We start from the raw sequence: 23,194 nt of genomic DNA, 5'->3' as shown, positions 1-23,194 counted from the left end.
ATCCCTCTCCGCGTGGCGTTCAGCAGCAGCAGCTTTGCGTTCTGCAGATTGGCGCTCCCGTTCCTCTCGTGCTTCCATGTACTGCATGTACTTGTCCAGGTCAGTCTCCATCAGCTTTTGTAATGCCTGCTGCATTACCGGGTCAGCACCCATGGACAGTCCAGTACTGGCCAGTTCCGGGCGAGTAATGTCAGAAACTCTGGGATTGGGGTCCATACTGACAGTCTCTGGCGTAACTGTTGCAACAGGGCCCGCAGGATGCTCAACCTCTGTACGCCTAAGATCTTCAGCCTCTGGTTCCCCTTGATTGTCAGATGGGCTGGTATCCACCTCAGCGGACACTCCCGGCTCCCGCAGTTGCTGGGCATCCCATCTGGACAAGTCTGCTATCAGGTCCCGTTTTGTCTTGCGGAGGATGCCAATGCCCCTCTCTTCGCAAAGATTTTCCAGGTCTGCTAGGCACATGTTCTGGTAGTTCCCGGACATTTCCATGCCAAATAAAATAAAACTTTGGGGAAGGGGTACTGGCTACACAGTCTCTCTGTATATATAAAAAATATATTGCCTTCCAGCTACACCAACGAATTAGTTCGTTTCTCGATAGCGCTAGCGCTATCGCAGATACTTTCAGCACAACACAGATCCAACCGCTGCCTAACACTGTCACAGGAGCCCTCAGTGGCTGACCGCACTTAGCCTTCTAAACGGTGCCAGCGCACAGATCGTGCGAACTCTGGTCGCAGTCAATGCGCAGGAACCGTTAAGAATTAGCCGCAGACAACTCAGAAGGGAGCCTGTGAGACACGGGTGATTACAACGTCACCTACTGGTTCAGAGTAAACTGCCACCACCGCGGTTACTATGGGACCGTGGGGCCCACTAACTAATCCTGCGAATAAAACGGTTAAACACACGATATTCTGTCTAGCCAACAACAAACAAACAGTAGCGTATCTTCAGAGACCCGGGATCATTTCTGTGTGTGCTGATAAGCAGGGTAGCGAAACAGTGAATGACTTGGGGAAGTCGTTTATTCACGCAATATAAATAATTAATATATACAGACAATTATGAAAATCAACAATTATGAAAACAGTAATAGCCAGTATGAAAAATAAAAGAAGGGAGAAAAATACTTAGTTCCTGGAAAGATGTCCTTATTGTGGGAAGAATCATAAAGTCCTTGGTTTCAAAGTCCAGAGTTCAGAGTTCAGACCAGGTGGATGCCAGCATATCCTCAAGCTGGCATCTGATGAGTGCAAGATGTTTCAGTGTGGAGGACCCTGAGTTTGGCTCCTCTCCCATTCTTATGCCCCTGATTCAGTAGGAGGAAGTGAGGGCGGGCCCACCCACCCCCTTAGAACATGAGATGAGTCCTGCCCTTGTCCTGGAGACCAGAAATCATGCCTTAACCATATATGGGCTCTATCTCACAGAACCGTACAGGTCAGGGCAGATTTACTAATATTTTCAGGTCTGCCTCGATGTACCCAGCAGTCTGATACCAAACATGAGGGGTGGGACCCCTGTGGTACCATTAGGGCACTGTTGAACTGCCTAACGGGCAGTCTTTACCTCAGAAGGTTCTGAAATGTTCTCAGAACCAACGCCAGGCAGGGCCCTACCTGCTCTGTTAGTTTGGAGGGTCTGCCAGCCTGGCAACACAGAAAATATGATACATATAGCAGTTTATGGAATATGAGAGACCCCTGGGATTTATACCAGGTCATTCCCAGGCAAAGGTTCTTTGAAGTTGGCAGCAGCAAGCCACATGTCGGCTCCCTGCTGGGAAAAGGAGTCGGAGTGTCTGAGTTTCCTCACTCTAAATTGGTTCTGTCATGGTGTTTGTCACCTTATACCTGATGGATGGGCCATCAGCACAGCTTGAAGCCAGGGACTCTCTGGGCCCAGGCTCATTAGCATATCAAAAGGGCCAACCAGCATTTGGAATGGTGCTCTCTTTGCTAAGAAAAGGACTTTAGCTGTCCCTACACACTCAACCCAGATTGTACCGTTTTGAAGCGCAATCGATGCAGGAATCGAGTGCGATCGTTCTTTTCTTCACGGGCGGTTCCAGGACGCGCCTGCGTCCCCGCAATCGTCCGTGACAGTGGGGATTCTTCTTCTATTACACATTCTTCATGCATGATCTGAACATGGATCAGGCCCTAGGCAATGTGACTGTGGGTACATGTAAGAGTGATGTGCAGGTACTCTGCAGGGGAATGAGGGGATTCTTCCTCTATTACACATTCTTCATGCACAATCTGAACATGGATCAGGCCCTAGGTAATGTAACTGTGGGTACATGTAAGAGTGATGTGCAGGTACTATGCAGGGGAATAATGAGATTCTTCCTCTATTACACATTCTTCATGCATGATCTGAACATCCTATCAGGCCCTAGGCAATGTGACTGTGGGTACATGTAAGAGTGATGTGCAGGTACTCTGCAGGGGAATGAGGAGATTCTTCCTCTATTACACATTCTTTATGCACAATCTGAACATAGATCAGGCCCTAGGCAATGTAACTGTGGGTACATGTAAGAATGATGTGCAGGAATGAGGGGATTCTTCCTCTAGTACACATTCTTCATGTACAATCTGAACATCTATCAGGCCCTAGGCAATGTGACTGTGGGTACATGTAAGAGTGATGTGCAGGTACTCTGCAGGGGAATGAGGGGATTCTTCCTCTATTACACATTCTTCATGCACAATCTGAAAATGGATCAGGCCCTAGGCAATGTAACTGTGGGTACATGTAAGAGTGATGTGCAGGTAATCTGCAGGGGAATGAGGGGATTCTTCCTCTATTACACATTCTTCATGCATGATCTGAACATGGAGCAGGCCCTAGGCAATGTAACTGTGGGTACATGTAAGAGTGATGTGCAGGTACTCTGCAGGGGAATGAGGGGATTCTTCCTCTATTACACATTCTTCATGCACAATCTGAACATGGATCAGGCCCTAGGCAATGTAACTGTGGGTACATGTAAGAGTGATGTGCAGCTACTCTGCAGGGGAATGAGGGGATTCTTCCTCTATTACACATTCTTCATGCACAATCTGAACATGGATCAGGCCCTAGGCAATGTAACTGTGGGTACATGTAAGAGTGATGTGCAGGTACTCTGCAGGGGAATGAGGGGATTCTTCCTCTATTACACATTCTTCATGCACAATCTGAACATGGATCAGGCCCTAGGCAATGTAACTGTGGGTACATGTAAGAGTGATGTGCAGGTACTCTGCAGGAGAATGAGGGGATTCTTCCTCTATTACACATTCTTCAGGCACAATCTGAACATGGAGCAGGCCCTAGGCAATGTAACTGTGGGTACATGTAAGAGTGATGTGCAGGTACTCTGCAGGGGAATGAGGGGATTCTTCCTCTATTACACATTCTTCATGCATGATCTGAACATGGATCAGGCCCTAGGCAATGTAACTGTGGGTACATGTAAGAGTGATGTGCAGGTACTCTGCAGGGGAATGAGGAGATTCTTCCTCTTTGCCATCCTGGCCACACTTCAAAGGACCGACCTCAGAAGCTTGCTTCATTCTGCAATGTTTTATTTCTTCTGCAAAGTGAGGTTTGATAAAAAGCCTGAATTCTGTGTCTTTAATGTAACTAGCTTGTGGACCAGTGAGGGGCCATGTCTTTCCCTCGGCGGGGATGTATAGGGGAATTGATGTCCTGTATAGACCCGCTGTAAGGAGTCTGTAATCAGTGGTTTCTTTTTGTCTCTCTGCAGGTATTGTGTTCACTGGAGAGCTCTGGGAGTTCCTTAGCTTCACAGAACGTTATCCCTTCATCATCTATAACATTCTGCTCTTCAGTCTGACCAGTGCGCTGGGCCAGGTAAGGGAGAGTCTCATCTCATTTCTTGTAGTGTCATGTATGATACGTGTGCCGAGGTCTATGCTGCTCTCTGGCATTCTCAGTCTCAAGAATGAACATCATGAAAAATTGTAACATTTAAAATACATATAAAATGTACATTTTTTCCGGGAGATAAATGCACTGTAATTGACTATTCCTCTGTTACTGTCACCTACACTAGGTAGTAAAAAGCAGAGAGGTTTTGGACTAGCCCATCTCCTCATGGGGGCTTCTTAGTATCTGCTTTATTCTTTACAAAAGCATGCCCTGCAAAAAGGGTCTATACAAACATGCCGACCGGCCCCCCTACTCGCTCACACACTGTTATGGCAGTTGGGGTGAGCAACTTCCCTTCAGGAAGTGCGTTTGTAAATAAAGAAATACCTAAGAAAACCTTATCGGGGGATAGACTAGTCCAAAACCTGTACGATTTTCACTACCTACTGTAACTGACAGCGACATAGGAAAAAAGTGATTTATAGTGCATTTTACTCTAAAACCTACATTGATAGATGCATGTATTTCAAATTCACGACAGTGGTCTTTTAACCCTTTCCCTGCTAGCCGATTAGTCCTAAACGCGAACATCTCCTGCCCAGCAGCTTTTAGATATTTGGCACACATTAGGTTCACTTAGGGATTTTGACAAGAAAACCTACATGAAATGGGACATATTATACATTTGTTTTTTCCCGTAATGAATTGGACTTGAACTCTGAAACAAAATTTTGTACTTTTTCTGAAGATCTAACAAATTTTTAGAGTGAAATACAGTAGAGGACAGTAGTTGTTTATAGCAGCAGTACAGGGGACAGTAACTGTGTATAGCAGCATAGGGAATATTAGTTGTGTATAGTGCACACTGCTGCTGTAGTTGTGTACAGTGCACAGGTCAGCAGCTTCAAGGACAATAGTTGTGTATAGCAGGAGCATAGTTGTTGTGTATACTAGGACACACTGCTGTGGTAGCTTAGTACAGTGCACAGTTCCTCATAGAGGATAGTAGTTGAGTATGTAGTGATAGTACAGCTGTCCACACTGCTGTGGTAGCTTAGTACAGTGCACAGTTCGGCATAGAGGATAGTAGTTGAGTATGTAGTGATAGTAGAGCTGTCCACACTGCTGTGGTAGCTTAGTACAGTGCACAGTTCAGCATAGAGGATCGTAGTTGAGTATGTAGTGATAGTAGAGCTGTCCACACTGCTGTGGTAGCTTAGTACAGTGCACAGTTCGGCATAGAGGATAGTAGTTGAGTAGTGATAGTAGAGCTGTCCACACTGCTGTGGTAGCTTAGTACAGTGCACAGTTCGGCATAGAGGATAGTTGTTGAGTATGTAGTGATAGTAGAGCTGTCCACACTGCTGTGGTAGCTTAGTACAGTGCACAGTTCAGCATAGAGGATCGTAGTTGAGTATGTAGTGATAGTAGAGCTGTCCACACTGCTGTGGTAGCTTAGTACAGTGCACAGTTCGGCATAGAGGATAGTTGTTGAGTATGTAGTGATAGTAGAGCTGTCCACACTGCTGTGGTAGCTTAGTACAGTGCACAGTTCGGCATAGAGGATCGTAGTTGAGTATGTAGTGATAGTAGAGCTGTCCACACTGCTGTGGTAGCTTAGTACAGTGCACAGTTCGGCATAGAGGATAGTTGTTGGGTTTGTAGTGATAGTAGAGCTGTCCACACTGCTGTGGTAGCTTAGTACAGTGCACAGTTCGGCATAGAGGATAGTTGTTGGGTATGTAGTGATAGTAGAGCTGTCCACACTGCTGTGGTGGCTTAGTACAGTGCACAGTTCGGCATAGAGGATAGTAGTTGAGTATGTAGTGATAGTAGAGCTGTCCACACTGCTGTGGTAGCTTAGTACAGTGCACAGTTCGGCATAGAGGATAGTTGTTGAGTATGTAGTGATAGTAGAGCTGTCCACACTGCTGTGGTGGCTTAGTACAGTGCACAGTTCGGCATAGAGGATAGTTGTTGAGTATGTAGTGATAGTAGAGCTGTCCACACTGCTGTGGTAGCATAGTACAGTGCACAGTTCGGCATAGAGGATAGTTGTTGAGTATGTAGTGATAGTAGAGCTGTCCACACTGCTGTGGTAGCTTAGTACAGTGCACAGTTCAGCATAGAGGATCGTAGTTGAGTATGTAGTGATAGTAGAGCTGTCCACACTGCTGTGGTAGCTTAGTACAGTGCACAGTTCGGCATAGAGGATAGTAGTTGAGTAGTGATAGTAGAGCTGTCCACACTGCTGTGGTAGCTTAGTACAGTGCACAGTTCGGCATAGAGGATAGTTGTTGAGTATGTAGTGATAGTAGAGCTGTCCACACTGCTGTGGTAGCTTAGTACAGTGCACAGTTCAGCATAGGGGATCGTAGTTGAGTATGTAGTGATAGTAGAGCTGTCCACACTGCTGTGGTAGCTTAGTACAGTGCACAGTTCGGCATAGAGGATAGTAGTTGAGTATGTAGTGATAGTAGAGCTGTCCACACTGCTGTGGTAGCTTAGTACAGTGCACAGTTCGGCATAGAGGATAGTTGTTGAGTATGTAGTGATAGTAGAGCTGTCCACACTGCTGTGGTAGCTTAGTACAGTGCACAGTTCGGCATAGAGGATAGTAGTTGAGTATGTAGTGATAGTAGAGCTGTCCACACTGCTGTGGTGGCTTAGTACAGTGCACAGTTCGGCATAGAGGATAGTAGTTGAGTATGTAGTGATAGTAGAGCTGTCCACACTGCTGTGGTAGCTTAGTACAGTGCACAGTTCGGCATAGAGGATAGTTGTTGAGTATGTAGTGATAGTAGAGCTGTCCACACTGCTGTGGTAGCTTAGTACAGTGCACAGTTCGGCATAGAGGATAGTAGTTGAGTAGTGATAGTAGAGCTGTCCACACTGCTGTGGTAGCTTAGTACAGTGCACAGTTCGGCATAGAGGATAGTAGTTGAGTATGTAGTGATAGTAGAGCTGTCCACACTGCTGTGGTAGCTTAGTACAGTGCACAGTTCGGCATAGAGGATAGTTGTTGAGTATGTAGTGATAGTAGAGCTGTCCACACTGCTGTGGTGGCTTAGTACAGTGCACAGTTCGGCATAGAGGATAGTAGTTGAGTATGTAGTGATAGTAGAGCTGTCCACACTGCTGTGGTAGCTTAGTACAGTGCACAGTTCGGCATAGAGGATAGTTGTTGAGTATGTAGTGATAGTAGAGCTGTCCACACTGCTGTGGTAGCTTAGTACAGTGCACAGTTCGGCATAGAGGATAGTAGTTGAGTATGTAGTGATAGTAGAGCTGTCCACACTGCTGTGGTAGCATAGTACAGTGCGCAGTTCGGCATAGAGGATAGTTGTTGAGTATGTAGTGATAGTAGAGCTGTCCACACTGCTGTGGTAGCTTAGTACAGTGCACAGTCCGGCATAGAGGATAGTAGTTGAGTAGTGATAGTAGAGCTGTCCACACTGCTGTGGTAGCTTAGTACAGTGCACAGTTCGGCATAGAGGATAGTTGTTGAGTATGTAGTGATAGTAGAGCTGTCCACACTGCTGTGGTGGCTTAGTACAGTGCACAGTTCGGCATAGAGGATAGTAGTTGAGTATGTAGTGATAGTAGAGCTGTCCACACTGCTGTGGTAGCTTAGTACAGTGCACAGTTCGGCATAGAGGATAGTTGTTGAGTATGTAGTGATAGTAGAGCTGTCCACACTGCTGTGGTAGCTTAGTACAGTGCACAGTTCGGCATAGAGGATAGTAGTTGAGTATGTAGTGATAGTAGAGCTGTCCACACTGCTGTGGTAGCATAGTACAGTGCACAGTTCGGCATAGAGGATAGTTGTTGAGTATGTAGTGATAGTAGAGCTGTCCACACTGCTGTGGTAGCTTAGTACAGTGCACAGTTCGGCATAGAGGATAGTAGTTGAGTATGTAGTGATAGTAGAGCTGTCCACACTGCTGTGGTAGCTTAGTACAGTGCACAGTTCGGCATAGAGGATAGTAGTTGAGTATGTAGTGATAGTAGAGCTGTCCACACTGCTGTGGTAGCTTAGTACAGTGCACAGTTCGGCATAGAGGATAGTAGTTGAGTATGTAGTTATAGTAGAGCTGTCCACACTGCTGTGGTAGCTTAGTACAGTGCACAGTTCGGCATAGAGGATAGTTGTTGAGTATGTAGTGATAGTAGAGCTGTCCACACTGCTGTGGTAGCTTAGTACAGTGCACAGTTCGGCATAGAGGATAGTTGTTGGGTATGTAGTGATAGTAGAGCTGTCCACACTGCTGTGGTAGCTTAGTACAGTGCACAGTTCGGCATAGAGGATAGTTGTTGGGTATGTAGTGATAGTAGAGCTGTCCACACTGCTGTGGTGGCTTAGTACAGTGCACAGTTCGGCATAGAGGATAGTAGTTGAGTATGTAGTGATAGTAGAGCTGTCCACACTGCTGTGGTAGCTTAGTACAGTGCACAGTTCGGCATAGAGGATAGTTGTTGAGTATGTAGTGATAGTAGAGCTGTCCACACTGCTGTGGTAGCTTAGTACAGTGCACAGTTCAGCATAGAGGATCGTAGTTGAGTATGTAGTGATAGTAGAGCTGTCCACACTGCTGTGGTAGCTTAGTACAGTGCACAGTTCGGCATAGAGGATAGTTGTTGAGTATGTAGTGATAGTAGAGCTGTCCACACTGCTGTGGTAGCTTAGTACAGTGCACAGTTCGGCATAGAGGATCGTAGTTGAGTATGTAGTGATAGTAGAGCTGTCCACACTGCTGTGGTAGCTTAGTACAGTGCACAGTTCGGCATAGAGGATAGTTGTTGGGTTTGTAGTGATAGTAGAGCTGTCCACACTGCTGTGGTAGCTTAGTACAGTGCACAGTTCGGCATAGAGGATAGTTGTTGGGTATGTAGTGATAGTAGAGCTGTCCACACTGCTGTGGTGGCTTAGTACAGTGCACAGTTCGGCATAGAGGATAGTAGTTGAGTATGTAGTGATAGTAGAGCTGTCCACACTGCTGTGGTAGCTTAGTACAGTGCACAGTTCGGCATAGAGGATAGTTGTTGAGTATGTAGTGATAGTAGAGCTGTCCACACTGCTGTGGTAGCTTAGTACAGTGCACAGTTCAGCATAGAGGATCGTAGTTGAGTATGTAGTGATAGTAGAGCTGTCCACACTGCTGTGGTAGCTTAGTACAGTGCACAGTTCGGCATAGAGGATAGTTGTTGAGTATGTAGTGATAGTAGAGCTGTCCACACTGCTGTGGTAGCTTAGTACAGTGCACAGTTCGGCATAGAGGATCGTAGTTGAGTATGTAGTGATAGTAGAGCTGTCCACACTGCTGTGGTAGCTTAGTACAGTGCACAGTTCGGCATAGAGGATAGTTGTTGGGTTTGTAGTGATAGTAGAGCTGTCCACACTGCTGTGGTAGCTTAGTACAGTGCACAGTTCGGCATAGAGGATAGTTGTTGGGTATGTAGTGATAGTAGAGCTGTCCACACTGCTGTGGTGGCTTAGTACAGTGCACAGTTCGGCATAGAGGATAGTAGTTGAGTATGTAGTGATAGTAGAGCTGTCCACACTGCTGTGGTAGCTTAGTACAGTGCACAGTTCGGCATAGAGGATAGTTGTTGAGTATGTAGTGATAGTAGAGCTGTCCACACTGCTGTGGTGGCTTAGTACAGTGCACAGTTCGGCATAGAGGATAGTTGTTGAGTATGTAGTGATAGTAGAGCTGTCCACACTGCTGTGGTAGCATAGTACAGTGCACAGTTCGGCATAGAGGATAGTTGTTGAGTATGTAGTGATAGTAGAGCTGTCCACACTGCTGTGGTAGCTTAGTACAGTGCACAGTTCAGCATAGAGGATCGTAGTTGAGTATGTAGTGATAGTAGAGCTGTCCACACTGCTGTGGTAGCTTAGTACAGTGCACAGTTCGGCATAGAGGATAGTAGTTGAGTAGTGATAGTAGAGCTGTCCACACTGCTGTGGTAGCTTAGTACAGTGCACAGTTCGGCATAGAGGATAGTTGTTGAGTATGTAGTGATAGTAGAGCTGTCCACACTGCTGTGGTAGCTTAGTACAGTGCACAGTTCAGCATAGGGGATCGTAGTTGAGTATGTAGTGATAGTAGAGCTGTCCACACTGCTGTGGTAGCTTAGTACAGTGCACAGTTCGGCATAGAGGATAGTAGTTGAGTATGTAGTGATAGTAGAGCTGTCCACACTGCTGTGGTAGCTTAGTACAGTGCACAGTTCGGCATAGAGGATAGTTGTTGAGTATGTAGTGATAGTAGAGCTGTCCACACTGCTGTGGTAGCTTAGTACAGTGCACAGTTCGGCATAGAGGATAGTAGTTGAGTATGTAGTGATAGTAGAGCTGTCCACACTGCTGTGGTGGCTTAGTACAGTGCACAGTTCGGCATAGAGGATAGTAGTTGAGTATGTAGTGATAGTAGAGCTGTCCACACTGCTGTGGTAGCTTAGTACAGTGCACAGTTCGGCATAGAGGATAGTTGTTGAGTATGTAGTGATAGTAGAGCTGTCCACACTGCTGTGGTAGCTTAGTACAGTGCACAGTTCGGCATAGAGGATAGTAGTTGAGTAGTGATAGTAGAGCTGTCCACACTGCTGTGGTAGCTTAGTACAGTGCACAGTTCGGCATAGAGGATAGTAGTTGAGTATGTAGTGATAGTAGAGCTGTCCACACTGCTGTGGTAGCTTAGTACAGTGCACAGTTCGGCATAGAGGATAGTTGTTGAGTATGTAGTGATAGTAGAGCTGTCCACACTGCTGTGGTGGCTTAGTACAGTGCACAGTTCGGCATAGAGGATAGTAGTTGAGTATGTAGTGATAGTAGAGCTGTCCACACTGCTGTGGTAGCTTAGTACAGTGCACAGTTCGGCATAGAGGATAGTTGTTGAGTATGTAGTGATAGTAGAGCTGTCCACACTGCTGTGGTAGCTTAGTACAGTGCACAGTTCGGCATAGAGGATAGTAGTTGAGTATGTAGTGATAGTAGAGCTGTCCACACTGCTGTGGTAGCATAGTACAGTGCGCAGTTCGGCATAGAGGATAGTTGTTGAGTATGTAGTGATAGTAGAGCTGTCCACACTGCTGTGGTAGCTTAGTACAGTGCACAGTCCGGCATAGAGGATAGTAGTTGAGTAGTGATAGTAGAGCTGTCCACACTGCTGTGGTAGCTTAGTACAGTGCACAGTTCGGCATAGAGGATAGTTGTTGAGTATGTAGTGATAGTAGAGCTGTCCACACTGCTGTGGTGGCTTAGTACAGTGCACAGTTCGGCATAGAGGATAGTAGTTGAGTATGTAGTGATAGTAGAGCTGTCCACACTGCTGTGGTAGCTTAGTACAGTGCACAGTTCGGCATAGAGGATAGTTGTTGAGTATGTAGTGATAGTAGAGCTGTCCACACTGCTGTGGTAGCTTAGTACAGTGCACAGTTCGGCATAGAGGATAGTAGTTGAGTATGTAGTGATAGTAGAGCTGTCCACACTGCTGTGGTAGCATAGTACAGTGCACAGTTCGGCATAGAGGATAGTTGTTGAGTATGTAGTGATAGTAGAGCTGTCCACACTGCTGTGGTAGCTTAGTACAGTGCACAGTTCGGCATAGAGGATAGTAGTTGAGTATGTAGTGATAGTAGAGCTGTCCACACTGCTGTGGTAGCTTAGTACAGTGCACAGTTCGGCATAGAGGATAGTAGTTGAGTATGTAGTGATAGTAGAGCTGTCCACACTGCTGTGGTAGCTTAGTACAGTGCACAGTTCGGCATAGAGGATAGTAGTTGAGTATGTAGTTATAGTAGAGCTGTCCACACTGCTGTGGTAGCTTAGTACAGTGCACAGTTCGGCATAGAGGATAGTTGTTGAGTATGTAGTGATAGTAGAGCTGTCCACACTGCTGTGGTAGCTTAGTACAGTGCACAGTTCGGCATAGAGGATAGTTGTTGGGTATGTAGTGATAGTAGAGCTGTCCACACTGCTGTGGTAGCTTAGTACAGTGCACAGTTCGGCATAGAGGATAGTTGTTGGGTATGTAGTGATAGTAGAGCTGTCCACACTGCTGTGGTGGCTTAGTACAGTGCACAGTTCGGCATAGAGGATAGTAGTTGAGTATGTAGTGATAGTAGAGCTGTCCACACTGCTGTGGTAGCTTAGTACAGTGCACAGTTCGGCATAGAGGATAGTTGTTGAGTATGTAGTGATAGTAGAGCTGTCCACACTGCTGTGGTGGCTTAGTACAGTGCACAGTTCGGCATAGAGGATAGTTGTTGAGTATGTAGTGATAGTAGAGCTGTCCACACTGCTGTGGTAGCATAGTACAGTGCACAGTTCGGCATAGAGGATAGTTGTTGAGTATGTAGGGATAGTAGAGCTGTCCACACTGCTGTGGTAGCTTAGTACAGTGCACAGTTCAGCATAGAGGATCGTAGTTGAGTATGTAGTGATAGTAGAGCTGTCCACACTGCTGTGGTAGCTTAGTACAGTGCACAGTTCGGCATAGAGGATAGTAGTTGAGTAGTGATAGTAGAGCTGTCCACACTGCTGTGGTAGCTTAGTACAGTGCACAGTTCGGCATAGAGGATAGTTGTTGAGTATGTAGTGATAGTAGAGCTGTCCACACTGCTGTGGTAGCTTAGTACAGTGCACAGTTCAGCATAGAGGATCGTAGTTGAGTATGTAGTGATAGTAGAGCTGTCCACACTGCTGTGGTAGCTTAGTACAGTGCACAGTTCGGCATAGAGGATAGTAGTTGAGTATGTAGTGATAGTAGAGCTGTCCACACTGCTGTGGTAGCTTAGTACAGTGCACAGTTCGGCATTGAGGATAGTAGTTGAGTATGTAGTGATAGTAGAGCTGTCCACACTGCTGTGGTAGCATAGTACAGTGCACAGTTCGGCATAGAGGATAGTTGTTGAGTATGTAGTGATAGTAGAGCTGTCCACACTGCTGTGGTAGCTTAGTACAGTGCACAGTTCGGCATAGAGGATAGTAGTTGAGTAGTGATAGTAGAGCTGTCCACACTGCTGTGGTAGCTTAGTACAGTGCACAGTTCGGCATAGAGGATAGTAGTTGAGTATGTAGTGATAGTAGAGCTGTCCACACTGCTGTGGTAGCTTAGTACAGTGCACAGTTCGGCATAGAGGATAGTTGTTGAGTATGTAGTGATAGTAGAGCTGTCCACACTGCTGTGGTGGCTTAGTACAGTGCACAGTTCGGCATAGAGGATAGTAGTTGAGTATGTAGTGATAGTAGAGCTGTCCACACTGCTGTGGTAGCTTAGTACAGTGCACAGTTCGGCATAGAGGATAGTTGTTGAGTATGTAGTGATAGTAGAGCTGTCCACACTGCTGTGGTAGCTTAGTACAGTGCACAGTTCGGCATAGAGGATAGTAGTTGAGTATGTAGTGATAGTAGAGCTGTCCACACTGCTGTGGTAGCATAGTACAGTGCGCAGTTCGGCATAGAGGATAGTTGTTGAGTATGTAGTGATAGTAGAGCTGTCCACACTGCTGTGGTAGCTTAGTACAGTGCGCAGTTCGGCATAGAGGATAGTTGTTGAGTATGTAGTGATAGTAGAGCTGTCCACACTGCTGTGGTAGCTTAGTACAGTGCACAGTTCGGCATAGAGGATAGTAGTTGAGTAGTGATAGTAGAGCTGTCCACACTGCTGTGGTAGCTTAGTACAGTGCACAGTTCGGCATAGAGGATAGTAGTTGAGTATGTAGTGATAGTAGAGCTGTCCACACTGCTGTGGTAGCTTAGTACAGTGCACAGTTCGGCATAGAGGATAGTAGTTGAGTATGTAGTGATAGTAGAGCTGTCCACACTGCTGTGGTCCTGAAATGGGGACATCAGAGAAGGGCGCTTCTGTGTTCCTCATTCAGTTTGTCAGCTGCAGGGACACAACAGATGTATATTGATGCATCAAAGAAACCAGAACACCTTTATCTTCTACAGTAATTAGAGGGATTGTGGTGTCAGGATGCTGTACTGCTTTGAGGCCGGAGATCATTTTTGAGTTGTGTAGAGAACTGGAAGACCATGTTTGGGTTTACTTTCCACAGCGACTCCCTCCTGTTTGGCCTTTTTCTATTTTTAGTATGAAAATGTCAGAGACGATAGAGGAGAAAAGACACCCCTGTGACCAATGTATCATACTTATTATTATATTATACTGTAGTGTTTATTTACAGCTGCACAAGTAGTTGTAGATCTGGTATCAAATATCGTGTGCATGAAAGAGACTGACTGAGAAATTTGGGTGCCCAATTTTGCCAAGTAGAAAATTGTTACATTTACCGATATTGTACATTGTGAAATTGGCAATTATGATAGCAAAATATCAGTAAATAATAACGGTATTTTACTACAACTAAACCCAACCCTATTCTCACACATAACCTATGGCTAACCAACCCTCTTACCCCATGGCTAACCTTAACCTACCCCCCCCCCCCCCCCCCCCCCCCCCCACGACTAACCTTAGAGTGGACCCAAGTTAAAAATACAAGATTTCAGAAATAAAATCTATTTTCTAACTTATAATAATAAATAGCAGCCTTTTTTCAGCTGCATGATGACAAATATAAAGTAAAATTTTATATTTATTGGAGGAACCCCTCCCTTCCTTTCATATTGCCGGGACAGAATCCGGCAGACTGGTGGAGATAAAAAAACAAAACACAGGCTGCTACTGATGATGTCACAGGGGAGGTGATCTCAGCTTGTGTGAGATGTCACATAGACGACGCCCCTATGAGGGAGGGGAGCTGATGACAAACACACCCATGATCTAAAACCTCCTACTAAGCTCAGAAGTAATGGCTGCCACCTGTATAACCCTAGTTATGGAAAGAGAAGGGTGAGAAGCATGCGCTGAAATGCTCATAGGCTTGAAGGAGTGTTTATTTATCTTTGTATGTGTCAGAGCGGTGCAACTAAATATTTTGAATTTAAAAAATATTTGGTTTGGGTCCCCTTTAACCCTCCCCCCCCCCCCAAAACGGCTAACCTTGTACCTCCACCTCCCCGCGGCTAACCTTAACACCACACACACGCGCGCGCGCCTTCCCCAACCTTAACTCCGCCTCCCTTGGCCACAATTCCGCCGCAAGAAACTATTAATATTTGCCACGTCGTAGGCGCCCATTAAAACTATTGGTATAAGTATGACATTTGGGCGCCTGCGACGTCCGATAAATAGCGGCCCAAATGTCATACTTATACTAATAGTTTCAATGGGTGCCTATGAGGTGCCCAAACTTAAACCGGCGATAACGGCATCCAAACTTCCTGTCTTGCTAATAATCTGTGTTTGATGGTTTAGAACAGTGATCTGCAAACTTTGCTCTCCAGCTGTTGAGGAACTACAAGTCTCACAATGCATTGCAGGCCCCCGACAGCCACAGTCATGATTCATAATGGCAAATGCATTGTGGGACTTGTAGTTACTTAACAGCTGGTGAGCCAAGTTTGCAGATCACTGGTTTAGAAGGTAACCCAGGCTACATAACTGATGCTTTCCTTGTGTGTTTGCAGACGTTTATATTTATGACGGTGGTGTACTTTGGTCCTCTGACTTGTTCCATCATCACAACCACCCGGAAGTTCTTCACCATCCTGGCCTCCGTCCTCCTCTTCTCTAACCCCATCAGCAGCCTGCAGTGGGTCGGAACCTTCCTGGTCTTTTTAGGTGAGAATCCACTACTTGCTACTAACATTAGAAAAAGGGTAACAGACATTTGGGGGGGTGCAGCGGCGGGGATTTCCGTCGGGTTTCGTCATTCGCAATTCTCACACACCATTACCGCCCAATCGAGCCTGTAGGCCTGAGATTTTCCAGCATGTCCAATCGATGTCCAAGACTGGTCACATGGGCCCTCAGGCAGGCTTTTAGCAGCACCGATAATTATAGAATTCGATGGTCGAGCGGCAGCCAAAATCTACAGATGTATGGCCACCTTTGCTCATCAACATCCAGTGTGAACGCAGAAGGTGACAAGAAACAAAGGCTAAAGCCCGGTTCACATTGGTGTTCGGCGTCCGGAATCGCCGTGCCGGAGCCGGACCGCAGGCGGAACGGACGCACGGCATAGCAATGAAAGTCTATGCGTCCGTTCACATGCATCCGTTCCGTCCGGAGCCGGACCGGATCCGGACTCCGGCATAAGATCCAACATGCGCTATTTTTTGGTCCGGCTCCTCCGGCAGACGTATCCGGAGCGGAGCCGGACTGTTGCATCCGGCCAATAGAAACCAATGAGAAACGGCTATAAAAAACGGACGTTCTACCCCACTTCCTATGCTTTTTCTATGGTATAGCGGCCATTTTGGAGGGGGACCACATGGGCCCAGCGTTCACAGAGTGGAGCAGCAGCGATTTCATGCTGGAGCTCTTTGGCAGCAACATGTCCGATATGTCTGATAACGAGGAGGTGAGGCCCTACACAGCAGAAGACCTCATCCTACAGGTGCAGCAGATACCAGCCCTGTGGGACAGGTTGTTATCTCTTTAAGAAAACGGATCCGGACCGCAACCGTGTTCATACCGCACGGAAAACGGATGCAAACGGGGATAGGAACCGTACGGATCCGGTCTGGTCCGGACATCCGTTCCGTTTTTTACAAAAACGCAAGTGTGAACGGGGCCTTAGGGACAATGGATGGCCTATAGAGTATAAAATCCTATTCTTAAAGGATACCCGAAGTGACATGTGACATGATGAGATAGACATGTGTATGTACAGTTCCTAGCACACAAATAACTATGCTGTGTTCCTTTTTTTTTTCTTTCTCTGCCTAAAAGAGTTAAATATCAGGTATGCAAGTGGCTGACTCAGTCCTGACTCAGACAGGAAGTGACTACAGTGTGACCCTCACTGATAAGAAATTCCAACTATAAAACACTTTCCTAGCAGAAAATGGCTTCTGAGAGCAAGAAAGAGATAAAAAGGGGAATTTCTTATCAGTAAGGGTCACACTGTAGTCACTTCCTGTCTGAGTCAGGACTGAGTCAGCCACTTGCATACCTGATATTTAACTCTTTCAGACAGAGAAAGAAAAAAAGGAACACAGCATAGTTATTTGTGTGCTAGGCACTGTACATACACATGTCTATCTCATCATGTCACATGTCACTTCGGGTATCCTTTAACATAGACGGACTCTATTATTTGTTCTATCTGCTGCTGATAGAGATTGCCATAAAAGGTATGAAATAGAGTCTAGATATAAGGATCTGCATGGTGATGTCAGAGCGCCATTGTAACCTACAAAACAATTAAAGTGCCAGCGTGATAGAACACGCATTTACATTCATATATCGGAAATTGTCACACTGGAGACAAAAGCATTCTTCTTGTTATTGTTATTGAAAAGTCAATAAAAATGATTGTACAAAAAGCAAGCTAAAATCAGTAATGGAAGTATAGTGCATTATTTATACCAAACAGATGAAGGCTTTTATGAACATCAAAATGACATTTTTGCTCCAAAGCATTAAACACAGAAAAAAAAAAAAAAAATATATATATATATATATATATATAAAAAAAAAGTCTGGTTTGATGTCATTCCAAGGCTTAATTAAACTTCATTGCAGCTAACTGATAAGATTGCCAGTTGCAGGACAAATGATCAGATTCTCCTGTAATTAAAGGAAACCTTTAATTCCCCCTCCCCCCCCCCCCCCCCCCCCCCCCTCCAAAAAAAAAAGTTTCACTTACAGTGTTTTCCCCAGAATTTTTTTTCCAGCCAGGTGGCATGAAACGGTAGCCGGGTGGGGTGAGATGAGAGAATGCAGGGCTGCTGCTTCTGTGCACAACTCTACTTACAGAATAGGAGGAGTTGAGCAGATGACAGCCGGGTGCTCACCAAAACTAGCCGGGGGGAGCACCCAGCTAAAAGAGCCTGGGGCGAACACTGACTTACCTGGGGCTTCTGCCAGCCCCCTGCAGTCTTCCTGTATAAGCTGTTACTGTGTGCTGCTAGTAAACTAGCTGCAGAGTGTGCTGCTCTCTGGTGACTGACATATGTACAGTATAAGCTGTTACTGTGTGCTGCTAGTAAACAAGCTGTAGAGTGAGCTGCAGCAGCTGTGCGAAAAACCGCATATCGCCAGCTACATTTAGGTGATAAATAATCTAAAATAACGAATGGTCCCACCCCCTTTTTTCTCTGTTGAATTGTGATTTTGAGAAAAAAATAACGAATAACTACCGACTATTAAACACACATTTATCGCATGAATTTTGACCTTTCAGTATTTCTATATTTCTGGAGAATTGCTATTTTTGAGTTATCACATGAGGTAAATTACCTCCCATGTGATAAATAGTCCGATAACCTCTGGTGATTTGAGGCCATTGTGTCTGTTCATGATTTCACCGATACAGGTTTGTTGTACGTATAAATCGGCAGACACTTTAGCCGTGTAGGGGGAGTGACCACATCTCTGCCGCGTTGCTATGTGTAGGCCAGGCTCATGTTGCCAGCTGGGCTTGGCAGGCACCCGCCGGGGATGAGCCATAGGCATGCATATCTCCCACTCTCTTCCTGCCGCTCTCACCGTGATGTGTTCTGTTTTCCGCAGGTCTAGGGCTGGATGCCAAATTCGGCAAAGGATCCAAAAAGCCGTCCCACTGATGCCCTTTATTGGAGGCCCTCCAGTGACGTATTCAGACCTCATTCACTCTCTCTTGGCTTTCTAAATATATTGTACTTTTTTATTTTAATAGAAATGTGTAACATTGACTTAATATTATTTTATTAATGATGGAATGGATAAGATTTTTATCAGAAACGCGTGGGTGCATTAAAATGAGATGGAAAATGTCTTGCTGCCTTCACTTCTGTATGACTTAAAGGGGGACTCCAGCTATATGCAAAAGCAGGGTTTCCAAAATAAGAGGTTATTTGAAGCCACTAAATACAACCAATTAGCGCCTTTGTCAAGGTTCCTTGCAGCGGGTCAGCAGCTAACCTCTAACATGGCACCTGACCTCCTGAGAGCCCCTAGACCCCACCTACTTCCCTCCACCACACCGATTAAAGCGAAACTGAACTCTTGCACAGGAGATAAAGAGAACACAGAGAAATCAACCCTGCGTATGTTTATAGAGAACAGCCCATGTAATTCTACCTTCTCTGCAAATAATGAGCTAGTGTAATTTCAGCTGTCTGCCGACTGCTGCTAAAATCTAAGGTAATATGTAAATACAGGAGGTTAACCCTTTCTGTGCTCCCAGGATACCAGGAAGTAACCACTTTGCAGAACTTCAGTAGGAGTTCTGTAGGCTGTAACTACAAGTGAAAGTAGCCTGTACTGCTCTCCACACACTACCAGGAGCATCATCTCTAACTAGGTTAGTGATACCCAGGAGTGCGTACAATCCCGTGGGAGGACTGTAACAATACTTTTATCAGTGATTACAAAGTGGAAGTGGTAACGCTGCATCCTCTTTTGTATATGTTCACATTATTCCTCATTTTCCCAGGCTGCTTATTTGTACTGTACAGTATATCCAGCGCTGGTGACATTCTTCTTGTCTTACAAATGTTATCAGACATCAGTTCACCTGCAACCAGCCTGAAGAGAGCATCATGCCATGGGATTCACACTGACATGTGACGCATGCACCGCCCACTGACATGTGACGCATGCACCGCCCACTGACATGTGACGCATGCACCGCCCACTGACATGTGACGCATGCACCGCCCACTGACATGTGACGCATGCACCGCCCACTGACATGTGACGCATGCACCGCCCACTGACATGTGACGCATGCACCGCCCACTGACATGTGACGCATGCACCGCCCACTGACATGTGACGCATGCACCGCCCACTGACATGTGACGCATGCACCGCCCACTGACATGTGACCCATGCACCGCCCACTGACATGACGCATGCTCCGCCCACTGTTTACTATATCCAGAGTATGTTTACTATAAAATAAATTGTATTATATCAGAGTTTACTATACCATGTGCTGCTCCCATAGACTTATAATGGAGATTGCCCGGGAGAGGTAGTTTACTATACCGGAATCTATAATCAGATAATACTGCATAACACTACAGTGCCTTATGTTATCAGTCCAGTTTAGATTTTTGAGCTGCGGAAGCCTCATTTCACACTAAAGCAGCACTGTGCTTACTAAGCTACCAAACGCTGTGCTTAGATCGGTGCTCAGAGTCGAGCTTTTATTCTTTCCTTGCGTCAATTACTCTCGGTAGCGGTTTTATTTATTTTTTTTCTGCAGGATATTTTTAGCCCTTTTAATAAAAGATCTGATGAATGTTACAATGGAGCAGGCTGGAGCACACAAGCCTGTGTCTGGCTGTGCATTTGCACCATTTGCATAACAGCGGCTTCAAAGTTGGAGCAGCAGTTCCCCGCGCAGCCTTCTCTCGGCACACATGAAAGAGGAGGAGAGCAGCTGTGCCGAGCGTTCCATCTGGTGCCAGCAGCCCCCCCCCCCCCCCCTTATCCCAGGCCCTTGCTCATTAATACCCAGGACTGGCACAACGCTGCTGGGACCAGCCTGCCTGCCTGTGCCAGCCGTGGAAACAGACCAAGGACAAGGAAGATTTAGAGCAAGCGAGAGCAGGCCGAATATTAATAAAGGTGCTGGTGTACTGCGAGGAGGCTGAGCGGGGGGCGGGGCCCGATCATTCCAGCGGGATTATTTTATTGGCTGGGTGGCCTTTTCATATAGCGGCTGCTGATGGCAATATGACGGGCAGCAATAACTTCTCATTTGTTTGAATTAACCTTCATTTTGTTCTAAAACGGCATCATCTGTAAAGCACCCTTCGCACAAGCACTAAAAGATACCAGATAATCCCAATATTGATAAAGGGAACCTGTCGTGAGAGGGATTTGTGGCTGCTAACATGTATTTCCTTTTAAAGTGAACCTGAGGTGAGTTATATGGAGGCTGCAATATTTATTTCCTTTTAAAGGATACTGGAAGTGACGTGTGACATGATGATAGACGTGCATGTACAGTGCCTAGCACACAAATAACTATGCTGTGCTCCTTTTTTCTTTCTCTGCCTGAAAGAGTTAAATATCAGGTATGTAAGTGGCTGACTCAGTCCTGACTCAGACAGGAAGTGACTACAGTGTGACCCTCACTGATAAGAAATTCCAACTATAAAACACTTTCTTAGCAGAAAATGGCTTCTGAGAGCAAGAAAGAGTTAAAAAGGGGAATTTCTTATCAGTCACACTGTAGTCACTTCCTGTCTGAGTCAGGACTGAGTCAGCCACTTACATACCTGATATTTAACTCTTTCAGGCAGAGAAAGAAAAAAAGGAACACAGCCTAGTTATTTGTGTGCTAGGCACTGTACATACCCATGTCTATCTCATCATGTCACTTCGGGTATCCTTTAAGCAATACCAGTTGCCTGGCAGCCCTGCTGATCATCTGTCTCTAATACTTTTAGCCATAGCCCCAGAACAAGCATGCAGCAGATCAGGTGTTTCTGACATTATTGTCAGATCTGACAAGATTAGCTGTATGCTTGCTCCTGGTGTTATTCAAACATTACTGCAGGCAACTGGTATTGGTTAAAAGGAAACAAATATGGCAGCCTGCATATCCCTCTCTCCTCGGGTTCACTTTAAAGGATGCTACAGGTGAAAATAAAAATGGTTCTTTGTCCTACCTGGGACTTTTTCCAGTCCCCTGTAGTCTTGTTTGTCCCTCGCCATACTCACAGTCCTCCTCTTCACTCAGCTGTTCATCCTGCTCCTGCTTCCGAGTTATGCACACGGGCAGAGGATGCTCGTGTCGGCGTAAGGAAGGATACCAGCCAACGCATGCGCAGTACTGCGAGACTTGGCTGCAGGAGAGGGATGAACAGCTGAGTGGAAGGGACATACAAGCCTACGGGGACTGGAAAGCAGCCCCAGGTAAGGAAAATAACCATTTTTATTTCACCTCTGGTATCCTTTAAACTATGCAAGTTGCCTGGCTGTTCTGCTCATCGTCTACCTGACTGCCTCTAATACTTTTGGCTATAGACCCCGAACAACATGCAGATCGGATGTTTGCCTGCATTTGAGGGATTCAGACACTACTGATGGTGAAATGATCAGCAGGGCTGCCAGGCAACTGGTATTGTTTAAAAAGAAACAAATATGGCAGCCTCCATGTGTCTCACAGTTCAGGTTTACTGTAAAGGATACGTCCAGGGAAAATGAAAAACAAAAATCCACTTACCTGGGGTTTCCTCCAGCCCCTGACAGCCGTCCTGTGCCCTCACCGCAGCTCCGGTGGCTCCCGGTCTTCTCTGTTGCAGAAGCCGACCTCGCCAGGTCAGCTTCCAGGTCGGTTTCTCATGCACTCCACCGCTGACGTCATCAGCGCTGCACTGAGCAAGCACAGTAGTTCTGCGGCTGCGCAGTGCAGCACTGACAACGTCAGCGGAGGAGCGTTGTAGCACATGAGAACCCGACCCGAAAGCCGACCTGGTGAGGCCGGTTTCTGCAGCGGAGTCCGGGAGCCACCGGAGCTGCGGTGAGGGCACAAGACAGCTGCCAGGGGTTGGAGGAAGCCCCTCGTAAGTGGATTTTTGTTTTTCCGTTTCCCTGGACATATCCTTTAAGAAATCATTGCATTGTTTCTCGTATGCGGAACGCATGATCTGAGCCTGGCTGAAAAACAGCACTCTGACTTAGACGAAGGGCAGTTGGTAGAGTAAGGTATTGGACATGCACTGGGTGGTGGTTTGTCATGCAAAAAAAATCTGACAAGGATCATTACAGATGTTTTTTGCACATGCATGCAACATGCACACTCAGCTTAAAGGGGAACTTCAGCCTAAACAAACATACTATCATCAAGTTACATTAGTTATGTTAATTAGAATATATAGGTAATATAATCTTTTACCCACCCTGTTTTAAAAGAACAGGCAAATGTTTGATTCATGGGGGCTGCCATCTTGGTCATGGGGGCAGCCATCTTTTTGGTTGAAAGGAGGTGACAAGGAGCAGGTGACACAGTTCCAACTGTCCTGTGTCCTGATAACCCCTCCCAGCTGCACATGCTAGGCTTCAAATGTCAAATTCAAAATGTAAAAAAAAAAAATTGCACCAAAACAGCAGAACGAGAACAACAACATCAGAAATCCCATCATGCTTTGCACAGCATCAGGGGAAAAAAGCCCGGGCAGTTTTCTTCTGTGCAGCTAAAAATGAGGCTTGTATAAGAGAAACAAAGTTCTGATGCTGTGAAACTGTTAAAGAAACACCAAGCCTTTTCAGTGCTGCTAAGTCGA

The 23,194-nt window shown here is 45.9% G+C and overlaps 1 protein-coding gene across 1 annotated transcript in view; it reads left to right on the top strand.

Moving 5' to 3' along the window:
• Positions 1–18,725, top strand: part of SLC35B1 (solute carrier family 35 member B1) — an 84,467-nt gene extending 65,742 nt beyond the window's left edge. Inside the window, exons 8-10 of the mRNA XM_068263790.1 lie at positions 3,764–3,870; positions 15,431–15,584; positions 18,483–18,725. Coding sequence (XP_068119891.1) covers positions 3,764–3,870; positions 15,431–15,584; positions 18,483–18,535 — 314 coding nt within the window. The 3' untranslated portion in view covers positions 18,536–18,725. The remainder of the gene's footprint in view (positions 1–3,763; positions 3,871–15,430; positions 15,585–18,482) is intronic.
• Positions 18,726–23,194: the final 4,469 nt, after the last annotated feature.

The sequence above is a fragment of the Hyperolius riggenbachi genome, chromosome 12, assembly GCF_040937935.1.
Source record: "Hyperolius riggenbachi isolate aHypRig1 chromosome 12, aHypRig1.pri, whole genome shotgun sequence".
NCBI lineage: Eukaryota > Metazoa > Chordata > Amphibia > Anura > Hyperoliidae > Hyperolius > Hyperolius riggenbachi.
This window is presented reverse-complemented; position numbering and strand designations above follow the sequence as displayed.